The sequence below is a fragment of the Sus scrofa genome, chromosome 15 (genome assembly GCF_054392235.1).
Source record: "Sus scrofa isolate SSC_HxYL_T2T_F1_AM1 chromosome 15, Sscrofa_HxYL_maternal_Yorkshire_Landrace_v2.0, whole genome shotgun sequence".
NCBI classification, from domain to species: Eukaryota; Metazoa; Chordata; class Mammalia; order Artiodactyla; family Suidae; genus Sus; species Sus scrofa.
In genome coordinates this window covers 94,681,227-94,707,707 of record NC_139397.1, presented here as the reverse complement: position 1 = coordinate 94,707,707, position 26,481 = coordinate 94,681,227, and the positions used below count along the sequence as shown (strand labels likewise).

At 36.6% G+C, this 26,481-nt stretch overlaps 1 protein-coding gene across 2 annotated transcripts in view; it reads left to right on the top strand.

Annotated features, from left to right (window-relative positions):
* CIR1 (corepressor interacting with RBPJ, CIR1) overlaps nucleotides 1-26,481 on the top strand; it is a 37,402-nt gene that overhangs the window by 3,605 nt on the left and 7,316 nt on the right. The window contains 5 exon segments of one of the 2 annotated variants that reach the window (NM_001243831.1): nucleotides 1,376-1,449; nucleotides 1,855-1,865; nucleotides 1,953-2,017; nucleotides 3,206-3,254; nucleotides 4,325-4,442. In NM_001243831.1, the coding sequence (NP_001230760.1) occupies nucleotides 1,376-1,449; nucleotides 1,855-1,865; nucleotides 1,953-2,017; nucleotides 3,206-3,254; nucleotides 4,325-4,442 (317 nt within the window). 2 annotated transcript variants of the gene reach the window in all.

Here is a 26,481-nt window from a genome sequence, read left to right as displayed (position 1 = left end):
CATGTGCTTGATTTTATTTTATTTGTTTGTATTTTAAGGCTGCACCTGTGGCATATGGAAGTTCCTTGGCTAGGGGCTAAATCGGAGCTACGGCTGCCGGCCTACACCCCAGCCACAGCAACGCTGGATCCTTAACCCACTGAACAATGCCAGGGATCAGACCCGCAACCTCATGGTTCCAAATCAGATTCGTTTCCACTGCACTGCAATGGAAACTCTCAAAAAAGAAATCTTATACCCATTACCAGTCACTCCCCATTCCCGCACCCTGAGCCCCCTTCTACCTCTGAACCCAAAGCAACCACTAATTTACTTTCTGTCTCTATAGATATACCTATTCTGGAAATGTCATATAAATGGAATCATACAATATGTAATTGTGACTGGCTTCTATTTGGTAGTGTTTTTGAAGTTCATTTATGTTATATCATGTATCAGTAGTTTTTTCTATTTTTATTGCTGAATAATATTCTGTTGTATAGATGTAGATCCTGTCATCCTTTTGCTCTCTTTTCCTTTATAATTCTTTATAAACTCCCATGGAAATAAGAAGAGAGGAATTATAATCATGTAGTATATTTTTTGTGATTGCCATTTCCAAATATAAGAGGAAATTCTGGTCACTCTTTAGCCTTCTTCATTACCAGTAATTTACTTGGATCTTATGAATTAAAACTTTAACTTATTCATCAATTTGTAACAATTTTTTCTAAAAAGCATAGCGTATCTCTCTAAACAGAACCCAAACAGAAAACTTTCAGTGTTAAATGGTAAAAAAAAGAAAATGGTTTTTAAGATGCAACAGGTATTGATTTCATCATGGTAATTAACCTGATGTAGATTATCTTTAAACTATTGTCTTCATTGGCCTCACTAAAGAATTTGATTCTCTTATTAATTTTGACTCTAACAAGCATTAATTGGATCTGACTTCCTAAAGCTTAGGAAAGACTCATTTTTCTAAAACAGTTTGATTCCTCACAATTAAGGAAAAAATGTTGGCATTATTTAACTTAATTGCAAATTTTGCTGCCATATAGGATCTCAAGGCTGTCTCTATTTTCACAGCACTTCAAAGTTTGAGAAAAGCTTGTTAGGATGATCATGGCATTTTTCCTCATTTCGGTTGAGAGGGCGCAAGTTGCTCAGGTAATGAGAAAGTCTCAGAACTTACAACCAGTTACTAAACAGGCAAAAGTGTTGGAATTTCCATTCAGATATTTAAGATGTCATCTAATTGGTGGAGTACAGTTTTGGAACTTATCTGTAATAAAAGTATTTTATCCTGATTCCCTTAGGATTTAGGGGTGTGGAGGGACACTAATTTTTTTCCTCCTAACATAAAATTGCTAACTTTATGTCTTGTTTTACTTAGATTGCTTATGGGAGATGAACGTGTAAAGAATGGCCTTAATTTCATGTATGAGGCTCCACCAGGGGCTAAGAAAGGTACTTGATTCATTTCCTTTTATTTAAGTTTTTGCAACTAAAGATTGAGAAATTTCATTACAGACATTTTTGAAAAGTTGTTCTCCATTCTGTAAAATAATTTTTAAATACTGTAATAAATACAGCAGAATAAATACTAAAAATATTTGTCTAATCTAGTAATAATTTTATGACTTGTCCTTTGGGGAGGAAAAACTCAACATCACCAGAAATACATTTATTCTTCTATAATTTGTGTCTTTAGTCCTTCTTACTGACTATACTTATAAATAGAAAGCATAATATTCACTGTCAATGAAAAATATGGAAGTTTAAAAATTAGAAATTAAGGTGCTTCTTAAATACTGTCATTTAATACTGTTTTTTATCCTTTTTTTTCACCTACATTTTTGATATGCAATCAAGAAAACAAAGAGGTAAAGTGCTATTTTCTGTGTTTGGATTTACTTGCAGTAGTTTGTAATTTTATGGAAAAATTGAAAGACTTTAATGAATGTTTTTAGAAAGAAGAAACAGAAGGAGAGACCGAATACAAATTTGAATGGCAGAAAGGAGCCCCACGAGAAAAGTAAGAACTAGTTTTCTTTTTTTTTTTTAATGTTTAATTTTTATACAGTTTTAAAAGTTACTTTCCATTTACAGTTATTACAAAATACTGATTATATTCCGCATGTTTTACAATATGTCCTTGAGCCTGTTTTACACCCAGTAGTTTGTCTCTCACAGTTCCCCACCCTTATATTGCCCCTCCCCTACTCCCCACTGGTAACCACTAGTTTTTTCTCTATGAGTCTGCTTCTATGTTTATTTACCAGTTTGTTGTATTTTTTAGATCCCACGCATAAGTGGAATATATAAATACAGTATTTATCTTTCTCTGTATGACTTATTTCACTTAGCATAATGCCCTCCCAAGTCCAAGCATGCTATTGCAATCAGCCATTATTTCTTCAAATATTTTTTTCTAGAACTAGTTTTCTTTTAAGATAAAATATGTATCATTAAATTTATCTGATATCTTGTCTTATTTTGCCTTTTTATTTACTAGAAGAAGCAACTAATGTAAAAAATTATTATTAATATATATATATATATTTTTTGGTCTTTTGTCTTTTTAGGGCCACACTGGTGGCATACGGAGGTTCCCAGGCTAGGGGTCTAATCGGAGCTACAGCTGCTGGCCCATGCCACAGCCATAGCCACGCAGGATCTGAGCCACATCTGCGACCTACACCATGGCTCATGGCAGTGCCGGATCCTTAACCCACTGAGTGAAGCCAGGCCCACAACCGCATGGTTCCTAGTCGGATTCTTTCCTTTGAGCCACAAGGGGAACGCCTAAAAAATGATTTTTAATGATTTGTTTTATGCAACTACTTTGCTTGATCATAGTCTCCCCCCCACCCCCACTATACAGCATGGGGACCAAGTTACTCTTACATGTATACATTTTTTTTTTCCACCCTTTGTTCTGTTGCAATATGAGTATCAAGACATAGTTCTCAATGCTACTCAGCAGGATCTCCTTGTAAATCTAACATAGTCTTTTGTTTTGTTTTTTTTCCATTTGTTTAAATCACAAATCATCAGACAAGATACTTAATGATGAAGTGGTATTTGGAAATATTAAATAGATGGTGTGGTTCTATATATTTTTTGAAGTACATTTCATAATTTACTTAGAACTAAAAGCTGATTTTAGTTTAATTTGTTAAATTATTCTGAATATTGTATTTGCATTTTCTGTACTTAATAGATATGCCAAAGATGACATGAACATCAGAGATCAGCCCTTTGGTATTCAGGCAAGTGACATATATTTATTCTGTAAGAATCTTTTTTTTATATACATTTCTTTATACTGTTGTCCAAAAGGTTTTTAAGCCTAAGGGGGCTTTATGTTTTCTATTTCTATCCTATAGTAAGGACTAGGAGAGAAAACATTAAATGTAGTAGACTGATACCAGATAGGATTCAGAGTTCTGTGAGGGTTATGAAGATAATGGTCTCTGCAATTTTCAAGAAATTTGGAGAATTAGCTCAAAGTCAAGAAAAAATATAAAACTATTTGTTTAGAACCAGGACAAATTATCACCAGTGGGCCAGGTCCTTGTTATAAATAACATTTTTTTGAACACTGCCTTGCTTATTTATATATTGCCTCCAGCTGCTTTCCTGTTACATTGGCAGAGTTGAGTAGTTGCAACAGAGACCTCTGGCCCATAAAGCCTAAAATATGTACTACCTGGCCCTTTACAGAAAACGTTTGCTAGCCCCTGGTTTAGGAAATTGAAACCTCAAAGGTTAACTTTGAAAGTTAGAGAATTTAAGATTAAGCCATGACATAATTCTTGTTTTGGTATTTTACCATTTCTTTTTGGATGACATGGTTTTATTGCCACCAAGTCAAACTCAAAAAGAAATAGGATTCAGCTTAGTTTTTAGGTACAATTTATAGTAAAAGATTTCAGTGTTCAAATTACCTTATCAAGTATGGTTTTGGGAGTTCCCTTCGTGGCTCAGTGGTTAACAAACCCGACTAGGATACATGAGGATGAGTTCTTAATCCCTGGCCTCACTCAATGGGTCAGTGATCCGGCATTGCCATGAGCTGTGGTATAGGTCACAGACACAGCTCGGATCTGGCGTTACTGTGGCTGTGGTGTAGGCCAGTGACTACAGCTCTAATTTGACCCCTGGCCAGGGAAACTACCAAAAAAAAAAAAAAAAGTGTAGTTATGGAGTGTCTTTCCCTGGAGATCTTTTAGAAACAATATTAATTTAACTTAAACTTGACTAAGGAGAAGGGATTTGAACATTGGTTAGATTCTTAGTAATTTGGTAACCAAAAGAATTAATGTTCATTATTTCTCAGGTTCGAAATGTGAGGTGCATTAAATGTCACAAATGGGGTCATGTCAACACAGATCGAGAATGTCCTTTGTTTGGTCTTTCTGGAATTAATGCAAGTTCAGTTCCCACTGATGGCTCAGGTAAGCACTAGACATAATTAATTTATTTGTTTTAGAATTTATATCAAATACAAACAAGGAAAGCTAAAATAACATTTTTATTTAGTCTCTCTCTGGGTATTGGTTTGATTTGGTTTTTGGAGGTTAGGTCACATTCCCAGAATATGATGGTCAATGGGGAACTCTGATAATGTATTTTCAATTTGTTTTTTGTCTTTTTTTTTTTTTTTTTTTTTTTTTTTTTTAGGGCCTCGCCCGAGGCAAGGGGAGGTTCCCAGGCTAGGGGTCTAATGGAAGCTGTTGCTGTCGGCCTACACCACAACCACAGCAATCCCAGATCCTTAACCTGCTGAGCAAGGCCAAGGATCAAACCTGCAGCCTCGTGGTTCCTAGTCAGATTCGTTTCCACTGCACCACTACGGGAACTCCATGTTTTCAACTTGAAATGCTGTGTATTAGAATTTGATTTAATTTTTCTAGCCATGGGCCCTATGAAATTGATTTTATTAAGCATAGTTTGTCAGGTTGGTAACCTAAAAAGAGAAGGAAGAAATAGTTATTTCTCATATTCATGTCCTCCTGAGTTGTAGAACTGTGCTGGACAGGAAGCCTCAGCAATCACTCTTTATTTGTTCAGAGATGAAATCAAAACTGAGTTTTAATGGATAAACAACAGGGTCCAACTGTATAGCACAGGGAACTATATTCAGCTTATCCTAAGATAAGCCATAATGGAAAAGAATATTTTAAAATGTATGTATATGTATAACTGAAGCACTTTGCTGTATAGCAAAAATTAACACAGCATTGTAAATGAACTAATACTTCAATTTAAAAAACTTTTAAAAGATGTTAAATATATTAAAATTTTTACTTGAAAGTTATTTACCCTCCTGCACATTATTGTCTACTTAAGAAAAATTGGTCTAATTTGCTTTGGATTACTTGTGTTCTTTTTATAAAGAGATAGTAAAACTGAGAAGTTTTAAGTTTATCTGTGCCTTGTTAATATGCCACACTAATCCAACAATAGGATCATAATGGATCCTAATAGAAATATCCTGCTTAACCCTATAACAAGTCATTTTACTTTTATGAGATTCAATTCCTCATTTAAAAATAAAGATGAGGGAGTTGGCATCGTGGCTTAGTGGTTAACGCAGCCAGCTAGTATCCATGAGGACGTGGGTTTGATCCCTGCCCTTGCTCAGTGGGTTAAGGATCTGGTGTTGCCATGAGCTGTGGTGTAGGTTGCAGACATGGCTCCAATCCCATGTTGCTGTAGTTGTGGCATAGGCCAGCATCTGTAGCTCCAATTTGACTCCTAGCCTGGGAACCTCTGTATGCTACAGGTGCAGCCCTAAAAAGAAAAAAAGTAAAATAAAAATGATAGTATAACTCAGGATATTTTCAGCATTTTTTAAACAGATATAGGACCTTTTTTGTAATTTTTTAAATAAAATCTTACATGTAACCCCAGCGTGTAGAACATATCAAGGCAGAACTAATGTTCTGAGCACAAAGCCCCATCCTCCTAGCTAATCTATGCCTCTGGTGCACCTCTTTAGACTCCCTAAGTTTCCATGGCCACCTCTGAGCCGAGGGTTCTCCCTCAGTTATATCAAAGACATATGACCTTTAGCCTCTCTTCTATAGCCAGAAATTAGGCTTCCTGGAGTTCCTGTCGTGGCTCGGTGGTTAACAAACCTGACTAGTATCTGTGAGGATGCAGGTTCGATCCCTGGCCTTGCTCAAGGGGTTAAGGATATGGTGAGCTATGGTGTAGGTCGCAGATGTGGCTCGGACCCCGAGTTGCTGTGGCTGTGGTGTAGGCCAGCAGCTCCAGCTCCAATTCGACCTCTAGGCTGGGAACCTCCATATGTCGCAGGTGCGGCCCTAAAAAATTAAAAAGACAAAAAAAAAAGAAAGAAAGAAAGAAAGAAGGCTTCCTTCTCACAAGCCAGATGCAGGTCATAGGACTCAAGATGCCAGTTCTCATATTAGGAGTTTAGGAATTTGACCCATCATTAGATTTGAAACTTTCATTAATGGTGCCAGGTTTTAGAGGCAAGTATGCAGATAGAATATTACAACTACAGAACATTGTAAATCAACTATAATTAAAAAGAATTTTTAAGAATATTACAACTGATTTTTTTTTTAAATCCTTTTGCTCTAAAGAAAGTTTTTTTAGACCACATTTTAAGTAGAAGGAAAACTGCTCAGTGGTGAGAGACTGTCAGCAGAAAACTGCTCAGTGGTGAGAGACCTTGGTCTGGCAATCTCTGGTAAAAGAACATTCTGCTGATGCCACAGGGCAGGTCCTCTTCAAACCCACATACTGTACTCTCTCTCCCCTGCTTTCACTCAACTGGTGAATGAAGGGAGGGAAGCCTCCAAAGAGATAAAGCCCCAAAGAAAATGATGGTGGAGTAGAATGAAGACTCCATTGGCACAAATATCTCTGACCACTAATTTTGGTAGTCGTAGAGATCTCTCGTTATGTAGGAAAAGTATATTCTGTTTTCTGGAAGGGATTGCTTCTTTCTCATCTTTTCCTTTACTCCATCCTCACGTTGCCCTTACAGCTAGCTGCACAACTCCTGTGTTGGCTACAGGCAGGCGGTGGTAGTTGCTGTCTTTGTTCCTCAGCCTTGACTTACTTTGATCCTGCTTTGAGAGAATGAGTAAGATAGACTCCAGGATACTAGAAGACTAGAATATGGACCATAGACTAGGATAGCCCTTTCTTTAGTAATCGATAGACTTGCTTTCTCTTCAATCTGTGTTGGAAAGTCTATTGACAACAACCAAAAGAACTTGTGCTAAAGGTTTATAAGAATGACACATCCATTTTGGAACAAGAATGGTAAAATGAATATTTTAATCCACTGTTGTTAGAATTGGAGCAGCCTTTCTGAAGAGTCATTTGATGATATGTATCAAAGGCCTTAAAGACATGCATTTTTTTTTTTACTAGAAGTTCCCCTTCCAGGAATTTATAAGAAAGTAATAAGGTAGATATGCAAGGGTTTATAGTAGTAAAAGATTGGAAATAACCCTAAATGTCTACCAGTAAGGGGTTGGTAAAATAAACCCACTGACTTATTCAACAGTCATATATGGAGTACTTACTCTGTGCTAGGCATTTTACTAGACTCTAGGAATGCAGTAGCAAGACAGAAAAGCTTCCTTAATTCTATTGTAAATGACACAAAATAAATAATAAACAAGAAAATACTAGGTATGTATAAGTTCTATGATAAAAATTACATTGGATACTGTGATAAGAACTAAGTGGGGAAAACTAGATGCAATGGTCCAGAAGGGCCCCTCTGGAGAAGTGATGTCAGGCTGAGACCTAGATGACAGGAAAATCCAACCATGCAGGTTCGAGAAGAGCATGTGGCATCTAGGCTAAAGGAACAACCTTCCACACAGAGGGAACCATAAATTCTGAGAGTTAGGTGGTTAAGAGTGCAGACTGTGGAGGCATGGAGGTACACAGATGCCTGATTTGGAGCCCCTGCTCTCTTGGTAGCCACGTGGCTCTAAGCAAGCTGCTTAACGGCTCTGTGCCTCAGTCCGCAATATCTGTTAAATAGATATTATACTAGTACCTACCTTATAAGGTTGTGATGAAAATTAAATGAATTAATGCATGTGTAATGCTCGGACTAGTGCTTGGCACGTAGTAAGCACTTTATTAGTATGTTTTAGAGGAGTGGAGTTCCTGTTGTGGCTTGGCGGTAATGAACCAACTAGTATCCATAAGGATGCAGGTTTGATCCCTGGCCTCACTCAGTGGGTTAAGGATCCAGTGTTGCCCTGAGCTGTGGTGTAGATTGAAGATCCTGCGTTGGTGTAGCGGTGGCATAGGCTGGCAGCTGCAGCTCCAGCTCCAATTCGACCCCTAGCCTGGGAACTTCATATGCTGCATATGCAGCCCTGAAAAGCAAAAAAAAACAGATACATTATGGTACATCCCCCAAAATGGAATACCATATAGCCATTAGATATAGAGATATGAATAGAGCTATACATCTATATGTTGACATGCAAGGATATACCAGGATATATTAAGTAAAAAAAAAATTAAGAAACAGTATTGTTTTAAAACTATGTAAAGCATTCAGTAGTTAAAAAAATCTTCTAGAATCAAGTTGTTTTTTAACTCTGTAAGATTTTAGAGGCTCTGTCTTTAGTAAAAGAATGGCTTGCTGAATTAAAAGCCTTATATGAAAATTAATTCTTAAAACTAAAGTTTCGTTTTTACTCTATGAGATAATTGTTCTTGGCAACTATGTATTTGACATCATGCATATCAGCCAGAAGTTTTATTTTTTGAATTTCTATGTTCCGGGCCGGAGATATGGGCTCTACTCTTAATTCACAATCCAATAAGAAACAGAATAACTCTTCCTTATCTACTCAGGAAGAGAAAACTAGAGCATTAAGTAAGAATCTATTTAATAGAGAATACCTGTGTATTAAATTATGAACTGAATAGTGGGATTATAATGACCTGTGAAGAGTTATTAAGATTTAGACAGATAGAAAGGTTGACCTAAAAGGAAAAACAAACACAGAAGGTTTATCTTAAATGACTTTGAATGAGTAAAACCAGATCTGAATGACTCTCAAAAAAGTAGGATGTGCTGTTAAGAGTATGTTCATGCTGAGAAATAACTATCAGACTAAATTAATTCTTTCTTCAGTCTTTATAGAAAGAGGTGTTAGGGAAATTTCAATTTCCAGTTTTTCCTTTCAAATTGACAGTGTAAGTGTGAGAACAGATACTGATAAATACAGAGAATGTTTTTAATTTCTTAAATCCATTTCTTACTTTTCTAAGAATACCCCAAAGCACTGAACTCTGTGATACAATTATAGTAAAAATAGATCAGTAACTTTTACCATCTGTGATACCATATAAGATGACAAAAGTTGCTGATCTATTTCTGATACACTGTCAAAACTGGGAAACATCAGCTTTAGCTGTATGTAGGAATAACTGAAGATTTGGGAAATACTCCCTTTGTTGTTTATTTGCTTATTTAAATTATGTTTTACTAATATTACACAGTCATGAATTTATCCTAAGATATAATTATGTATATGTCTGATCATTTTGTTGCAAAGCATTGTGTGTAATAATAATAAGACAGGTAGAGAACCTAAATATCTAATAAAAGGGTATTAAGTGAATAATTAAGGGATATTGTCATAAGGCGTTCTGTACTATGTAACCATTAAAAAATGATAGGAAGATTTCTTAACGAATGGGTATTGTTTACAACATTTGGTCAGATAAAAAGCAGATCATAGGAGTTCCCTGGTAGCTCAGCAGATTAAGGATCTGGCATTCTTAACTGCTGTGGTTCGTGTCACTGCTGTGGCTCAAGTTCAGTCCCTGGCCCAGGAATTTCTCTATGCCATAGGTGCAGGAAAAAAAAAAAAAAAAGGCAGATTATAAAACAAAGTGGTTACGTGGATTCTATTCATATTTCTCTTTACATCTTTAGGTAGACATATAGAGATATTTTTCTTTCTTTTTTAAAAAAATTTTTATTGAAGTATAGTTAATTTTCAATATTGTTTTAGTTTCAAGGAATACACCAAAGTAATTCAGTTATACATACACATGTGTGTGTATATGTATGTGCGTGTATGTATGTATATACATATATATATACTTTTTCAGATTCTTTTCCATTTTAGGTTATTATAAGATATTGAGTATAGTTCCCTATGCTATATGGTAGGTTCTTATTGGTTTATCTATTTTATAAAGTAGTAATCTATATCTGTTAACCCTGAGCTCCTAATTTATCCTCCCCCCACCCTTCTCCTTTGATAACCATAAGTTTGTTTCCTATATCTGTGAGTCTGTTTCTGTTTTGTAAATAAGTTAATTTGTATCATTTTTTTAGACTCCACATATAAGCAAAATCATGAATTTGTCTTTGTCTGACTTCACTTAATATGATAATCTCTAGGTCCATCCATGTTGCTGTAAATGGCATTATTTCATTATTTTTATGGCTGAGTAATATTCCATTTTATATATATACCACATCTTTTTTATCCATTTCTCTGTCAATGGACACTTAGGTTGCTTGCATCTTGGCTGTTGTACCACCTTGAAAATTGAGGTACAGGTATCTTTTCAAATTAGAGTATTCTCCAGATATATGCCTAGGAGTGGGATCACTGAATCATATGTGATTTTTATTTTTAGGTTTTTAAGGAGCTTCCATACTGTTCTCCATAGTGGCTATACCAATTTACATTCCCACCAACAGTGTAGGAGGGTTCCTTTTTCTCCATACCCTGTATGGAAATACTTTTAGAAAAATTAAAATGCTGGGAAAGAGACTAAAATATTAAGAGTGGCAGTATATTTTTAATTTTTAAATGAATATTTTTAGAAGAATTAAAAAGTATACATAGGAGTTTCCATCGTGGCTCAGCAGAAACGAATCTGACTAACATCTATGAGGATGCAGTTTCGATTGCTGGCCTCACTCAGTGGGTTAAGGATCTTGTGTTGCTGTGGCTGTGATGTAGGCCAGCAGCTATAGCTCTGATTCCACCCCCAGCCTGGGTGTGGCCCTAAAAGACCAAAAAAAAAAAAATTATACATAGAAACAAGTTATTTAAAATTGTATTGCTGATTGTTAAGGCAATGGACTGTTAAAATTGTATTGCTCACTTAATACCTTTAAAGTTTGACCTGAATTTAGTAGTACCACTTAACTAACACTAATAGTTAGTATTAGTTAAAGGTTTCTCTAAAACAAAATAAAAAAATACTCTACTATATCAAATAGGAAAGCAAATAATGATGTTATATTCTGAATTTGAATGCAATGAAAAATAAACTGGCCAATTTCCTAATCCACTTGCTGATTCAAGCTAAAAAATCTTTTCATTTAAAAAAATCACCTATTGAATAATGTCTCACCAGTGAATAGAGATTATTTTTGCAATAAGGCAATTTCCGTGGATGTGGTTATCATGGGATAATCACACCCCTGGGGTACAGCCTTGTGCCTGTAATCTCCCAGGAGTGTAATTATTTCATGATAACTGCACCCCCTGGTGTTACATTATTTCTATTATGAAATTCTTAGTTTAGTATATAAAGTAACTTACTTTGATCACTGGAAACTGCAAGGTGCTGTTAGAATGTTCCAGCTGTGAGGTTTACAGAGACCAGCTATAAGATTTCCTTCTCCTTTACAAAGTTAAATTAGGCAATCAAAATGCTTCTTTTGGCTAAGCTGGTTTAGAATATCTTTTCTACTGATAAGATCATCTTAACTTTATAAGTTTTTGTCCACTCTAGATACATCAAAATTATGTATAAAATTTACAAGCCTCAGTGGTGACTGAATTTTTATGAAGTGTTTTTATATTAAAACATAACTGAATAGCCAGTCCACCTGCCTTTTGTGTATACTCTATAACTCTTACTCTTATCATTGCCTCTTAGCCTTCTGTTACTTTCTCATGTTTTTCATATATATTTAAATTAAACATCATTTTCAAAATCCACAGTGGCAGTCTTCAACAAAGCAAGTGGGGTTTTTTGGTTTTTTGGTGGGGTTTTTTGGCTTTCTTAATAGAGTTAATAGTCACATATATATGTATGCCTCCTGCTTTATCTTTTTGTTTATTTTGTTTCAGTTTTATTTCTTTTAATAGACTTTATCTTGTAGAGCAGTTTTATGTTCATAGCAAAATTGAGAAAAAAGCCCAGAGAATTCCCACATACCACCTGCCCCTACAAATGTGTAACCTCCTGCTTTATCAGTGTCCCCCAACAGAGAGATACATTTGTCACAGTTGATGAACCTACATCGACACATCATTATCACTCAGAATCCATGGTTTACCTTAGGGCTCACTCTTGGTATTGTACATTTCATGGGTTTGGACAAATGTACAATGGCATCTACCCACCATTATAGTATCAAACAGTGTAGTTTCACTGCCCTAAAGAACCGTCTGTGCTCTGAGTGTTCATCCCTCCCTCTCCTCTCACCCCTGTTAACCACTTGTCTTTTTATTGTCTCCATAGTTTCACCTTGTCCTGAAGGTCATAGAATTGGAATCTACAGTGTGTAGCCTTTTCAGATTGGCTTCTTTCACTTAGTAATATGCATTTAAGTTTCCTCCATTTTCACGACTTGATAGCTCGTTTCTTTTTAGTGCTGCATAATAGCCTAATGTCTGGTTATACCACAGTTTATTGATCCATTCACCTGCTGAAGGACATCTTGTCTGCTTCCATGTTTTGGCAGTTACACATAAAGCTGCTATAAATATCTGTGTGCACATTTTTGTGTGGTCATGTTTTCAACTCGTTTGAGTAAATATGAAGAAACATGATTGCTGGATTACATATTGAGTATATTTAGTTTTATAAGAAATGGCCAAACTGTCTTCCAAAGTAGCTGTACCATTGTACATTCCTACCAACAGTGAATTAGAGTTCCTGTTGATCCACATTCTCACCAGCATTTGGCATCGTTAGTGTTATGGCTTTTGGCCATTCTGATAAGTGTGTAGAGGTATCTCATTGTTTTATTTTGCATTTCCCTGATGACATATTATGCAGCACATATTTTCATATACTTACTTCCCATCTGTATACCTTCTTAACGAGGTATCTGTTAAGGCCTTTGGCCTTTTTTTTTTTTTTTTTTAATAGCCGCACTTGCAGCACATGGAGGTTTCCAGGCTAGGGGTCGAATTGGGGCTGTAGCTGCTGGCCACAGCCCTGCAACTCCAGATCCAAGTCGCATCTTCAACCTACACCACAGCTCACAGCAACGCTAGATCCTTAGTCCACTGAGCAAGGCCAGGGATTGAACCTGTGTCCTCATGGATACCAGTCAGACTTGTTTCCACTGAGCCATGATGGGAACTCCTGGCCTTTTTTTTTTAAATTGGGTTGTTTTCTTATTGTTGAGTTTAAAGAGTTCTTTATATATTTTGGATAACAGTCCTTTATCAGATGTGTCTTCTGGAGGTATCTTCTCCAAGTCTGTGGCTTGTCTTTTCGTTTTCTGAGCAAGTGGGGATTTTTTTTTTTTTTTTCCATAAACGGCCACACTTGCAGCATGTGGAAGTTTCCAGACTAGGGGTCAAATGAGAGCTGCAGCTGCAGGCCTGTGCCACAGCCAGATCAACAACAAATCCAAGGCACATCTGCAACCTACACTGCAGCCTGAGGCAACGCTGGATCCTTAACCCACTGAGTGAGGCCAGGGATTGAACTGGCATCCTCATGAAGACTATGTCAGTTTTTAACCCACTGAACCACAATGGGAACTCCAAGAAAGTGTTTTTTAAATAGCTTTACTGGAGTTCCCATCGTGGCTCAGCAGAAACAAATCTGACTAGGATCCATGAGGCCACAGGTTTGATCCCTGGCCTCGCTCAGTGGGTTGAGGATCCGGCATTGTCTTGAGCTGTGGTGCAGCTTCATCTCTAATTTGACCTCTAGCCTGGGAACCTCCATATGCCATGGGTGTAGCTCTAAAAAGACAAAAAAAAAAAAAAAAACCATAAATATATAGCCTTACTGAATTATAATTTACATACTATACAGTTTACTCATTTAAAGTATTTAGTTCCATGCCTTTGAATTTGTATATTCACAGAGTTGCACATCATTACCATGGTCAATTTTAAAACGTTTTAATTTCACAAAATGAAACCCTATATTCTTTAATTCTCATCCCCAGTCCCTGATTTCCCCAGTCCTAAGCAACCACTAATCTACTTTCTACTTTTTTATGATTGTCTGTTCTAGACATTTCATATAAATGGAATCATTCAATATGTAGTAAAGAAAGTGGTTTTCATATCACTTTCTTTGCCTTTAAATTTCATACTCTAACACAAAATTGCCTTGCTCTCCTCCCTACCCCAAACACGTAGCTTCTCATGTCCTCTCTCCATGGAGTCTGGACATGTTGTCTTCCTTATACATCAGTGTACACCAATATGCACAGAGTATTGTTAACCAGGGTAGCTCACCCAGGCTGTCTAGAGTTTTTATTAGGGTTTAATTACATAGGCATGATTCATTGAATCATTGGCCTTGTGGTTGAACTCAGTCTCTAGTCTTTCCTTCTCCCAGAGGTCAGGCTAACATCATGTGGCTGAAAAACTCTAACCTTCTGATCACATGGTTGGCCTTTCTGGTGTGGCCAGCCCCATCCTGAGTCATCTCCTTAGGAGACTGTATCTAGGGGCTCACCATAAGTAGCAAAAACACTCCTATTACTCAGGAAATCTTGACAATTTAGAGGCTCTCACAAACTGGGAACAAAGGCCCCCATGTTCTTTGTTATACAGCAGTTGTATTTGCATTTGCATTTTGTTGATTTTCTTGAGACTTCTATCAGTGTGTTATTTAGAAGTGTGGGTTTTGCTTTTTGGGAGGGAGGGTTCTTTTTAGGGCTGCACCCACAGCATATGGAAGTTCCTGTGCTAGGGGTCAAATCAAACTGTAGCTGCCAGCCTATGCCACAGCCATAGCAATGCAGGATCTGAGCCATGTCTTCAGCCTATACCACAGCTCACGGCAGTGTCGGATCTTTAACCCACCAAGCAAGGCCAGGGATTGAACCGTGTCCTCATGGATACTAGTTGGGTTCATTACTGCTGAGCCTCCATAGGAACTCCCTAGAAGTATTTTTAATATCCAATTTTTTTTTTAAATTTTATGGCTGTCATTCTATTATTGGTTTCTAGTTTAATTCCATTTTGGTTGAAAGCATTCTTTGTATGATATCTGTTCTTTTACATATATTAACGTGTATGTTAAGGTTATGACTCAAAATGTGATCTTGGTGAATGTTCCATATGAGCTTAATTAAGAAGAATGTGGGAAGAGTTCCCATTGTAGTGCAGTGGAAATGAATCTGACTAGGAACCATGAGGTTGCGGGTTCGATCCCTGGTCTCTCTCAGTGGGTTAAGGATCCGGCATTGCCATGAGCTGTGGTGTAGGTGGCAGATGAGGCTTGAATCTGGCATTGCTGTGGCTGTGGCTGTGCCTACAGCTGTAGCTGATTAGACCCCTAGCCTGGGACTCTCCATGCTCAAGTGTGGCCCTAAAAGAAAAAAAGAAAAAGAATATGTATTCTGCTGTTGTTGGATGAAGTATTCAGTAAATAACAATTAGATCCAATTGATAGATGGTGCTGTTCAACTATATCCTGCTAATTTTCTGCTGCTAGATGTGTCCATTTCTGATTGAGGAACATTGAAGTCTCCAATTATAATAGTGGATTTGTCTTTTTCTAAAAGTATTTGTCTATTAGTTTTGGCCTCACATGTTTTAATGATGTTGTTAGGTGCATACACATTTGAGATTGTTATGTCTTGGAGAAGGAACCCCTTTTTCATTATGTAATTGTCTCTTTTTATCCTGATACATTTCCTTGGTCTGAAATCTGCTTTATCTGAAATCAGCTTGTTTTGTTGTTGTTGGCCGCACCCACAAGATTTGGATTTTGGCCACACCCATGACATTTGGAAATTCCTGGGCCAGGGATTGAACCTGCACCCCAATGCTGCACCAGATCCTTAACCTACTCTCAAAGAAATCCTACTTTTAATCTCTCTGTGTCTTTATTTTTAAATTGTGTTTTCTTGTAGACAACATAATTAGGTCTATCATTGATAGAATTAACATTAAGATCTACCATATATATAATTGTTTCTATTGGTTGCTCTTGTTCATGGTTTTTGTCTTCCACTCTCCTGTTTTCTCTAGTTTTAATTGAGTATTTCTCTCCTCTCTTAACTTATAGGTTATACTGCATTATTTTTCAATTTTAGTAGTCACCCTAGAATTTGCAGTATGGTGTGGGGTTGGTTTTTGGGTTTTTTGGGGGGATTTTTTTTTTCTTTTTTTGTCTTTTTAGGGCTGAACCCGTGGCATATGGAGGTTCCTAGGCTAGGGGTCTAATTGGAGCTGTTGCTACTGGCCTACGCCAGAGCCACAGCAATGTAGGATCTGAGCTTCATCTGCAACACCGGATCCTTAACCCACTGAGCGAGGCCGGGGATCAAACCTGCAACCTCATGGTTCCTAGTTGGATTCATTTCCACTGTGCCACAGTGGAAACTCCTGCAATATGTTTTTATAACTAATCTAAGTCCACTTAAAAATAAAGCTATACCACTTTACAGGTAGTGCCAGTACCTTATAACAGAGTAAACCAGTTTCTGTTATGTAACACATTTCCTTCTTCCTGTCTCCTATAACATAGCTGTCATATTATTTCATTTATCCATAAGTTATAATGCATCCAATGTATTGTTGCAGTTATCATTTTGAATAAAATGTTATCTGTTAGATCAGTTAAAAATAGGAAAAATAGGGGTTCCCATTGTGCTGCACTGTAAACAAACCTGACTAATATCTATGAAGATGTGGTTTCTATCCCTGACCTCACTCACTGGGCCAAGGATCCAGTGTTGCCATGAGCTATGGTGTAGGCTAGCAACTGTAGCTCTGATTCGACCCCTAGCCTGGGAACGTCCATATGCCATGAGGGCAGCCCTAAAAAGAAAAGAAAAAAAGTAAAGGAAAAGAAAATACTTTATCTTTTTATTTATTTCTTCTCAAATGTTCTTCCTTTCTTTATGTATAATGGATGATTGCTGCGTTGGTAGGATTTTCCTTTTAACCTTTATTTCACCCCACTCTCCTCTTGTTTGCATAGTTTCTTAAGAGAAAGCTGATATAATTTTTATCCTTGTTCTTTTTTCAGTAAGGTTTTTTCCCCCTCTGTCATCTTTCAAGCTTTTCTCTTCATCTTTGATTTTCTGCAGTTTGAATATCATATACCTAGGTATAGATTTTTTGGTATTTATTCTGCTTGGTGTTCTCTGAGCTTCTTTGATTTGTGGTTTGGTTATTTACTATTAGTCTTGAGACATCTCAGCATTATTATTTCAAATACTTTTTCTGTTCTTTTCTCTCTTCTCTCTTCTGGTATTCCTATTGTACATATGTTATACCTTTTGTAGTTTCCTACAGTTTTTGGATATTTTGGGTTGTTTTTTTTTTGAATTTTCAGTTTGGGAAGTTTCTATTGATCTGTCTAAAAAATTTACCACTTCTTTCCTCAGTTATGCCTAGTCTACTGATAAGCTCATCAAAGGCAGTCTTCATTTATATTAGTGGTTTGTGTTTGTTTTTTGTCTTTTTGTCCTTTTAGGGCCACACTCACAGCATATGGAGGTTCCCAGGCTAGGGGTCTAATTAGAACTGTAGCTGCCAGCCTACACCGGAGCCACAGCAATGCCAGATCCTAGCCGTGTCTGTGACCTACACTACAGTTCACGGCAACACCGGATCCTTAACCCACTGAGCAAGGCCAGGGATCAAACCTGAAACCTGGTTCCTGGTCAGATTCATTTCCACTGCGCCACAATGGGAACTCCATATATTAGTGTTTTTTATTTCTAGCATTTCCGTTAGATTCTTTCTCAGACTCCATTTCTCAGCTTATTACATTAACCATGTCTTGCATCTTGTCCACCTTTTCATTAGCATGAATCTTAGTTATTTTAGAATCCCAATCTGATAATTCCAGGATCTCTATCATAGCAGAGTTTGATTCCAATGCTTTCTTTGTCTCTCCAAACTGTATTTTTGCCTATTAGCATACTTGTATTTTTTGGTGAAAGCCAGACATGATGTATCAGGTAGACAGAACTGAGCCTTTAGTGTGGAATTTTATGTTTAGGAATTATATTGTGTTTATTCTTCGCTGTAACTGTAGATTTTAGAGGATAAATTTCCTCTAGTGTCCTTGTTTTTGTCTCCTCTGTTATCTTTGGGTTTCTTTAGAGTCTTTTAGTAGAAGCTGCGCCTGACTTCAGTTGTAATCTTCTGTTATTTTACAGGATCCCTACTGATGTGGTGGTAAGATCTTGGGGGAAGGGAAGCATTCTATAATCCTATGACTAGGTCTCACTCTTAGTGGGCCCCTGCCCCTGGACTGTAACCATGACAAGAGCTTCTCAGCTTTTTTCCACCCACTTGTCATCTTTTTTCTTCCCTCCCCATGGGTTAGGCTCTGGTGAAATAGCTTCCTTTGAGGATGAACATTTGTTCAGGACAACAGAATGCTCTGGGCATATTTCAAGATGGTTACTTTTCCTTTCCCACTGTTGGGAGGGAAGTACAAGGGGATTATCCTTTGATGGTCACAGTGAGAACCTTGTGGGGCTCCTGGAAGTAAAACTCACAAAAGTGTGGAGGTCCCTTTAAAGTTGAGCTCCCAGGAGTTTTCATCTCTCAAACTAGTCCTTGCTCATCAGTCTCCAGCAATAGTCACTTATCGTTAAAGGATATTTAGAACTGGTATTTCCACCAGTTGCTGGCTCTGTGGGCTCTGTTGGTGGTTTCTGGTCCTGATAAACTGAATTTCTGTATTGCCTGTCTCTCTGTTCTGGGGGGCAGTGATTTGCCCTGTGACCTCAGTTCTCTAATAGATCTAAGATTTGTTCATTTTTAATTTTTTCAGTTTTTTTCTTCTTATGAGAATGAGAGAGATTTCAAGCTCTTTATATAATGGACTGATATGTAAAAGTTATAAAAGCAGTGTAAAAGTGAAGAAACATTGAGTCCAAATTTGTTAACATGTTTCATATTGTACTAATTATTTGAGGGTTCTTTTTTTAGATTTAAGTTGCTATGTATTTAAAGTTACTTTGCCATTTTTTAAACTTAGCTCCAATTTTAAGGATATTTGGAAGTTCTCGCAGTGATGCAGTGGATTAATAACCTGGCATTGTCTTGGCTCAGTGGCTCAGGTTACTGCTGGTGTGCATGTTCAGTGCCTGGCCAAGGAAGTTCCACGTGCAGCAGATGCAGCTGAAAAAGAAAAAAAAAAAAAAAAAAGATTATTTGGAACTGACTATATGATAACATAGTAAATTTCACATTTTTAATAAAAGTACATTTTTATTTTATTTTTCAAAATGATTTTTATTTTTTCCACTATAGTTGGTTTACAGTAAAAGTACATTTTTAAATTCAAAATGGTATCACTAGATATTCTTGACATATACAAAAATTTGTTTTTCTTTGTAATGCTAAGTATGAGATCCAGCCATACCACTAATGACTAAAATGATGATTGGTACTTAATGTTTCAAGTCTTATTTAGCCAAAGCTTTTGTATGTTTAAATAATGTGAAAATGAATAAATACCGTAAATTGAGGAAAGTATTACTTTATACTTGTTTCAAACATTTGTCTATCAGCACTCTTTTCCTTGCCTGATTTCCCCTAACTCTTGACCTAATTTTTCTTGAAGAATGTTACATGAAGCCATAGCACCGATAGCAGTTTTCTGCAACAGAGCTCTCATATGCTGCTCCTCCATCTTTCTTTCCATCAGTGTTTCATGTTGGAGGAATTTTTGTTACTTGAGAATGTGTTTGGAAAGCTTAACACAATAATTGTCTGATCGTTAACTTGTATTAGAAAGACACCAAGGAAAATGCTGGAGGGACTTTCTTTAGAAAGAAAGATGATAAACTCGGTTGCCCTTCTGTTGCAGTATCTGTTAACAGAGTTCTTTTATGTAACTCCTTGAAGAAGTTGAATCTTCTCAGCATAGCTACTGAAATAGCCCTACATCTGATGGCAGAATTTTTTTGATCCTTCAACATGATTTTACAGTATTTGTGTTACCAGAATCCAGTTAAACTTCTCAAATAGTCAGATATTAAAACTAATAAATAAATAAAGGATTGACCTCAAAATAAAGAAGTAAAGTTAGGTACCACTTCTTCTTTAATATGTAATTGATTGGGTTATTTGTTTTTTTGTTATTGAGTTATATGAGCTGTTTGTATATTTTGGGAATTAAGCCCTTGTCAGTCATCACTCAGCCATAAACAAGAATGAAATAATGCCATTTGCAGTAACATAGATGGACCTAGAGATCATTATACTGAGTGAAATAAGTCAAACAGAGAAACAGATATTATATGATGTCACTTATATGTGGAATCTAAAAAGTAGTATAAATGAACTTATTTACAAAACAAAAGCAGACTCACAGACATAGAAAACAATCTTATAGTTACCAAAGGAAAGGGGGAGCAGGGTAGAGTGGGAGTAGAGGATTAACAGATGCAAATACTGTGTATAAAGTAGATAAACAATAAGGATTTACTGTATAGCACAGGGAATAATATTTAATGTCTTATAATAAACTATAATGGAAAAGAATATAGGTATATACATGATATCTGAATAACCAAATCACTTTGCTATATACCTGAAACTAACACAATATGGTAAATCAATTATACCTGTTAAAAATATATATATATATAGTTGATCAGTCAGAAACATATTTTTTTTTAAATGTAGGAGTAAGCTAAATAGCACCAAAGAAATATTAGCCTGTTAAAGAGATTATTCAGTAAAACTTGTCAATTCATAGTGTTTCAAAGGTCACATTGAGCTCTTGATTAGTACTTTAAATTTTGGCTATTCTAAGTGATTACCAGTGGTTACTCATTTTGAACTATTTATAAGCACTATTATAATTCAGCGATTAAATTTTTTTAAAGTGGCAGTGTGTTGAAATTCCATTGATATTAACAAATTAATCACAGTCCTGTTTTGTCAGTAAATGGCTCTGCTCTGTGTTAAAGATATGTGTGAGGCCAGTAGAGGCTCTCTCCTCTAATCTCAAAGGGGTATTATGATTCTCGGTCACAGTCATAACTCTCTTTTACATGACTCTTCCTATTAATATCATTCCATCTACTCAAGGTCTGCTAGCTTCAAGTAAATTAAGTTAGCTAGTGATTACCTGGGAAAAAAAGAATGAATGAAATGTAGTCTACCTAGTAAATATTAATTCTTCTACCCAAATCAAACTTAACATGAACCTTCATCATGTCCCACTCATTTAGAGTGCCATATTTTTTACCTTTTTCTAAACCTATGAGAGTTTGAAAGTCAAACTCCGTTTCTAGTTCTTTCCTAGAAAGGATAAGCTTTCCTGAAATAGGGACTGTATATTATTTATCTTTTGTTCCCAGTGTCTTGTGTAATGTACATGCTTAGTAAATAATAGTTTAGTGAGTAACTGAATGTAAAGGCTTTGCTACCTATTCTAAACATCACTGTCTATCATATTATTCTCTGTATATATCTTATAACACAAAATTTACAATTTATATTTTTCCTGTTCTCTTATATGAACTAACTTTCCCAAAATGATTATAACCTTGAAGGTTAAAACCAAGTTCTCTGGTTTTTTTGTTTTGTTTTGTTTTTTGTTTTTAAGATCGTCATCAGGCTTACTTAAGCAGACCCTCATCAGGAATGAGGAATGTTTCAGACCCCTAGCAAACCAGGAGAACCACACTGCCCCTTCCCCCACTCTCTGGCTATAAAAAGAAGCCAACTTCATTTGGGGTTGGCTTTCCCTGACCATTAGGAAGCCATCCTGCTGTGCCAGCAGCATTTATCTCACACTCTTCTTTCTCTTCAATAAATGAATGGATAAAGACAGTCATCAGACTTGCGTGGGAAAATAATTTCTATTTTATTTTGCTACTTAGGTCTGTGTGGGTTTTTTTGGGGGGGTGGGGGTGCCATGCCCACAGTATGCAGAAGTTCCCAGGCCAGGGATCAAACCCATGCCACAGCAGTGACAACACCAGATCCTTAACCCGATGAGCCACCAGGGGCCTCCCCAAGTTCTCTATTCTTTATTTCTTTTTTCTTTCTTTTTGGTCTTTTTTAGGGCAACACCCGAGACAATGGAAGTTCCCGGGCTAGGGGTCAAATCAGAGCTGTAGCTGCTGGACTGTGCCACAGCCACAGTAACGCCAGATCCAGGCCATGTCTGCAACCTACACCACAGCTTATAGCAACGCCAAATCCTTTAACTCACTGGGTGAAGCCAGGGAGCAAACCTATATCCTCATGGATACCAGTAGGACTCTTAACCCACTGAACCACAACAGGAATTCCCTCTATTCTTTATTTCTTAAGTACCTACTGAGATAAAATAATAAGCCCTTGGTACTACATATTGATTTGTAAAATCACTTTATGTTATATACCAGGGATAAGAAAGTTGAAATTCCCTATGCAGAGCTCTCTCCATAATTTGAGAGAGACCTAGTATAGAAGTCTAGTGAGAGTCTACAGTAACTTAGTCATTCAGTAATTACTGCCGATTGATTTAAAATATCCCATGTAACTTTTTTTTAAAAGTTGAATGCGCTGATGTTAAGTGTAGAATTTGAGTTTGACAAATGATGCACACATGTAACCAATGTCTCTGACAAGATGTAGAGCATAGAGCATTGCCATCTCCCTAGTAAATACCTTACTGTCCCTTTCCAGTTGGCCTCCTACACTTATAGCCACTCCTCTAATTTCTAACCTCATATATTACCTTCACCTATTAATGAACTTCGTGTAAGTGGACTCATACAGTATATATTCTCCTGTGTCTGACTTCTTTGACTCAATTTTTTGAGGTTTATGGATGCATAACTTTTCAAGAACATCCATAGTCTCATAACTTCTGTAACACATAGGGCCAACTTGTAATACTTCGTGTTCATCACAACGCAAATGATTTTTCCTAGTCCTCTAGGACTGTGAATTCACTTTATTCTCTTTACTATTGAGTGATGGAGGTATCATCACTAAAGTACCTGCATGTAAATTAAGTTGAAAATGTAAGTTTAAAGACGGAATCCAATATAACTCAAATATCTTTAATGTTATTGATTCTGAAAGGCAGGGTTATTTTTAATGCTAGTGTTTTTCACTGGCATACAGTAAGGGCAGTTTCTTTGTGCCTTTTACTTTTTTGTATTTTCCAGACACAGACAAAAATAAAATGTTTAATTTTTCCTTTACATTGTATGTCTTAATAGAGATCAAATCAGCTGTCTTCAGTATGAACTCAGGATAAGGGCAATAAGAAACCCTATTGTTTTGAGCCTCCACCAAGATGAACTGGCAGTGTGTCAGGAAAATTCCCAGTATGGAGCAGTTTTATTACAATTCAGCACAATTGGTTCTTGCATAACCTTTAGAAAATCATACATAAAACATTCTCATCTATATAAATAAAAATCACCCACGCACTTTATTAATAGCTTTGTTCACTTTTTCCCTGGGACTTGTGTTACATGCTCCTACTGTGCCCCCCTTTTCAGTCTTTTTTAAAGATAACTCTCCATAAGCTTTCTTTTAAGCAAAAAGGTTAGGTAATGTTCGGAATCAAATGTAAGTCTAAGGTAATTCTTCATAATTCTCCCTCTTGATCAGGTAACTAGTAACTAGCGTCTCTGAGTGTCCTTTTTACATTTAGTGACAGGGAGTGGCTTTTTCACTATATATAGTTAATTTAACTTTAGGAAAGAAAGAATAAATGTACTTTTCATGGAAATAAGAATCATAATTTATTTTGATGTGTTTGGGATTTTCTTTTTTAATGGCCACACCCATTAAAGGGCCAAGCTACAGCTGCGACCTATGCCACAATTGCAGCAACTCCACCTCCTTTAACCCAGTGCACCCAGCCAGGAATCAAACCCGCACCTCTGCAGTGACTCAAGCCACTGCAGTTGGTTTCTTAACCCACTGCACCTCGGTGGGAACTCCTTTTTTTTAAAACACACACATCTTAAAGATTATATCACTGTTACTATGACTACAATAAATACATGGTGAAAGCAGGAACATACCAGGTTGAAGTCTTAGCCTTTCTTGCTTAGTCTAGTTAATTAGCAAAAATGCATTTATTTTCAGGTGTCATTTTCCTGAATCTGAACTTTAGAGAATTTTCCATATATTCCTCCAAAGTATATGGTATAAAATACCAAAATAATTTAATAATAAGCCTCTAGATCTAACTACTAGTTTACAGGAAATACAGAGGCTAAGAGAACATATTAAATGACATCAGTCACTATCCAGAATTGGAGAAATTCTATAGGACAAATGACCCAGTTTCTTCAGCAAATGAATAGCAGCCGGGGGGGGGGGTGGAGGGAAAATTGGCTAAATTTTTTTAGATTAAAAGAGGTTTATTTAAGGTATGTGTCATTTATACCCCAGAGAGAGAGAGACTTAAGAGCTAAATGAACCAAATGTAATGTGTGGACCTTGTTTGGATCCTGATCTGAACAAGGCAACTGTAAAAATACTTTGAGACAATTGGGACAATGTGAATGTTGATTGGATATTAGATGATATTTTAAAACTGTCAGTATTAATAAATGTAACAAAGGTGTTAGGGTTTTATTTTTAAGAAATAGCCCATAATATTTGTTAGTGATTTATATACCGAAATGATGTCTGAAATTTTATTTAAAATACTCTATTAAAAAAGAAACAAAAAATGTTGCAGGTAATCTATAAAACAAAAAAAGACAAAATATTGATAATTCTTGAAGCTGTGTGGTAAGTATATAGGGCTCTTTACGTTTTCTCTAGGTTTGAAATTTTTCATTGTATAAAGTTTGGAGACACACACACAACTAGAAGGGAAAAATAGATCACCTCTGTCACAGCACACAAGATGATATTTACTCCAGAACATTTTATTTTTAGCAAACAGTAGCAGTTTATAAGTTAAATTGTGTTAGATTTGGCAGGAGGAGGGGAGAAGTGTTTCTAAAACAGCCTTACCTAACATACAACTCATGGTCCTCTCTTCTCCTTCTGAAAACGATAAAATTATAGAAGGTAGTGCTTCGTTTGAAAGGAATGATGAACTTTGAATGAAAGATACCTGTGTCCTTGGGAAGAGCAGATGGACCTAAGCTAGCAGTGAAACACCAGAAGTACCTCTCCCTTCAGTGTTCATCTTCTTCCTGTGCTGTTGGTGGCAGTCACCTGGGGCTGTGTCCTCTAACTGTGGCATCAGTGATAGGGCCTTCCTCCTAGCCAGCACTTTTAACTCCTGTATTGTTCTCTGATAAAATACCTATTTTACTACGGAACATTTTTTACCTTCTCTTGCTTTTGTTTATTAGTTCTATAAAAATGAATGCTCTTAATGAATAGATTAAACCCTTTTCATACGTAATTTTGTACAATATCGTTTGCCTTCTGAGAATTTTTCTTTTCTGTGCCACTGACTTCATGGTATTTTTCTAGTAGAAAATAGTCTGGGTCCAATCAGGACCTGAGTACTACAGTCACAATCAGTATTTTGATGCTTATCCACATATCACAGCAAAGAAAGTTTGCAAAATTAATGAATGTTAAAAACAGTTTCTTCAGGAGTTCCCGTAGTGGCTCAGTGGTTAACGAATTCGACTAGGGACCATGAGGTTGCGGGTTCGATCTCTGGCCTTGCTCAGTGGGTTAAGGATCCGGTGTTGCTGTGAGCTGTGGTGTAGGTCACAGACGTGGCTTGGATCCCGCATTGCTGTGGCTGTGGCGAGGCCGACAGCTATGGCTCCGATTGGACCCCTAGCCTGGGAACCTCCATATGCTGCAGGAGTGGCCCAAGAAATGGCAAAAAGACAATAAATAAATAAATAAATAAATAAACAAACAAATAAATAAATAAATAAATAAAATAGAAAATAAAAACAGTTTCTTCAGTGGACCTGCTTTTCTAGGTTGGAACACTGGTTTTCATGCTATGGGGGCTTAACCCAGCCCAGCTAAAGTGATATAGAAAGGAGCCCTTATGAGATACCAACATCAAATGCTTTCACTGACATGTGGAATCTGAAAAAAGGACAGAATGAACTTCTTTGCAGAACAGATACTGACTCACAGACTTTGAAAAACTTGGGGTCTCCGGAGGAGACAGTTCGGGGGGTGGGGGGATGCCCTGGGGTTGTGGGATGGAAATCCTATAAAATTGGATTGTGATGATCATTGTACAACTACAAATGTAATAAATTTATTGAGTAATAAAAAAAGAGAGGAAAAAAATGCCCCTTTTCTGAATTCTCTAGAATTATCCTACCATAGCAAATTTAAGAACAAACCAAACATTCTT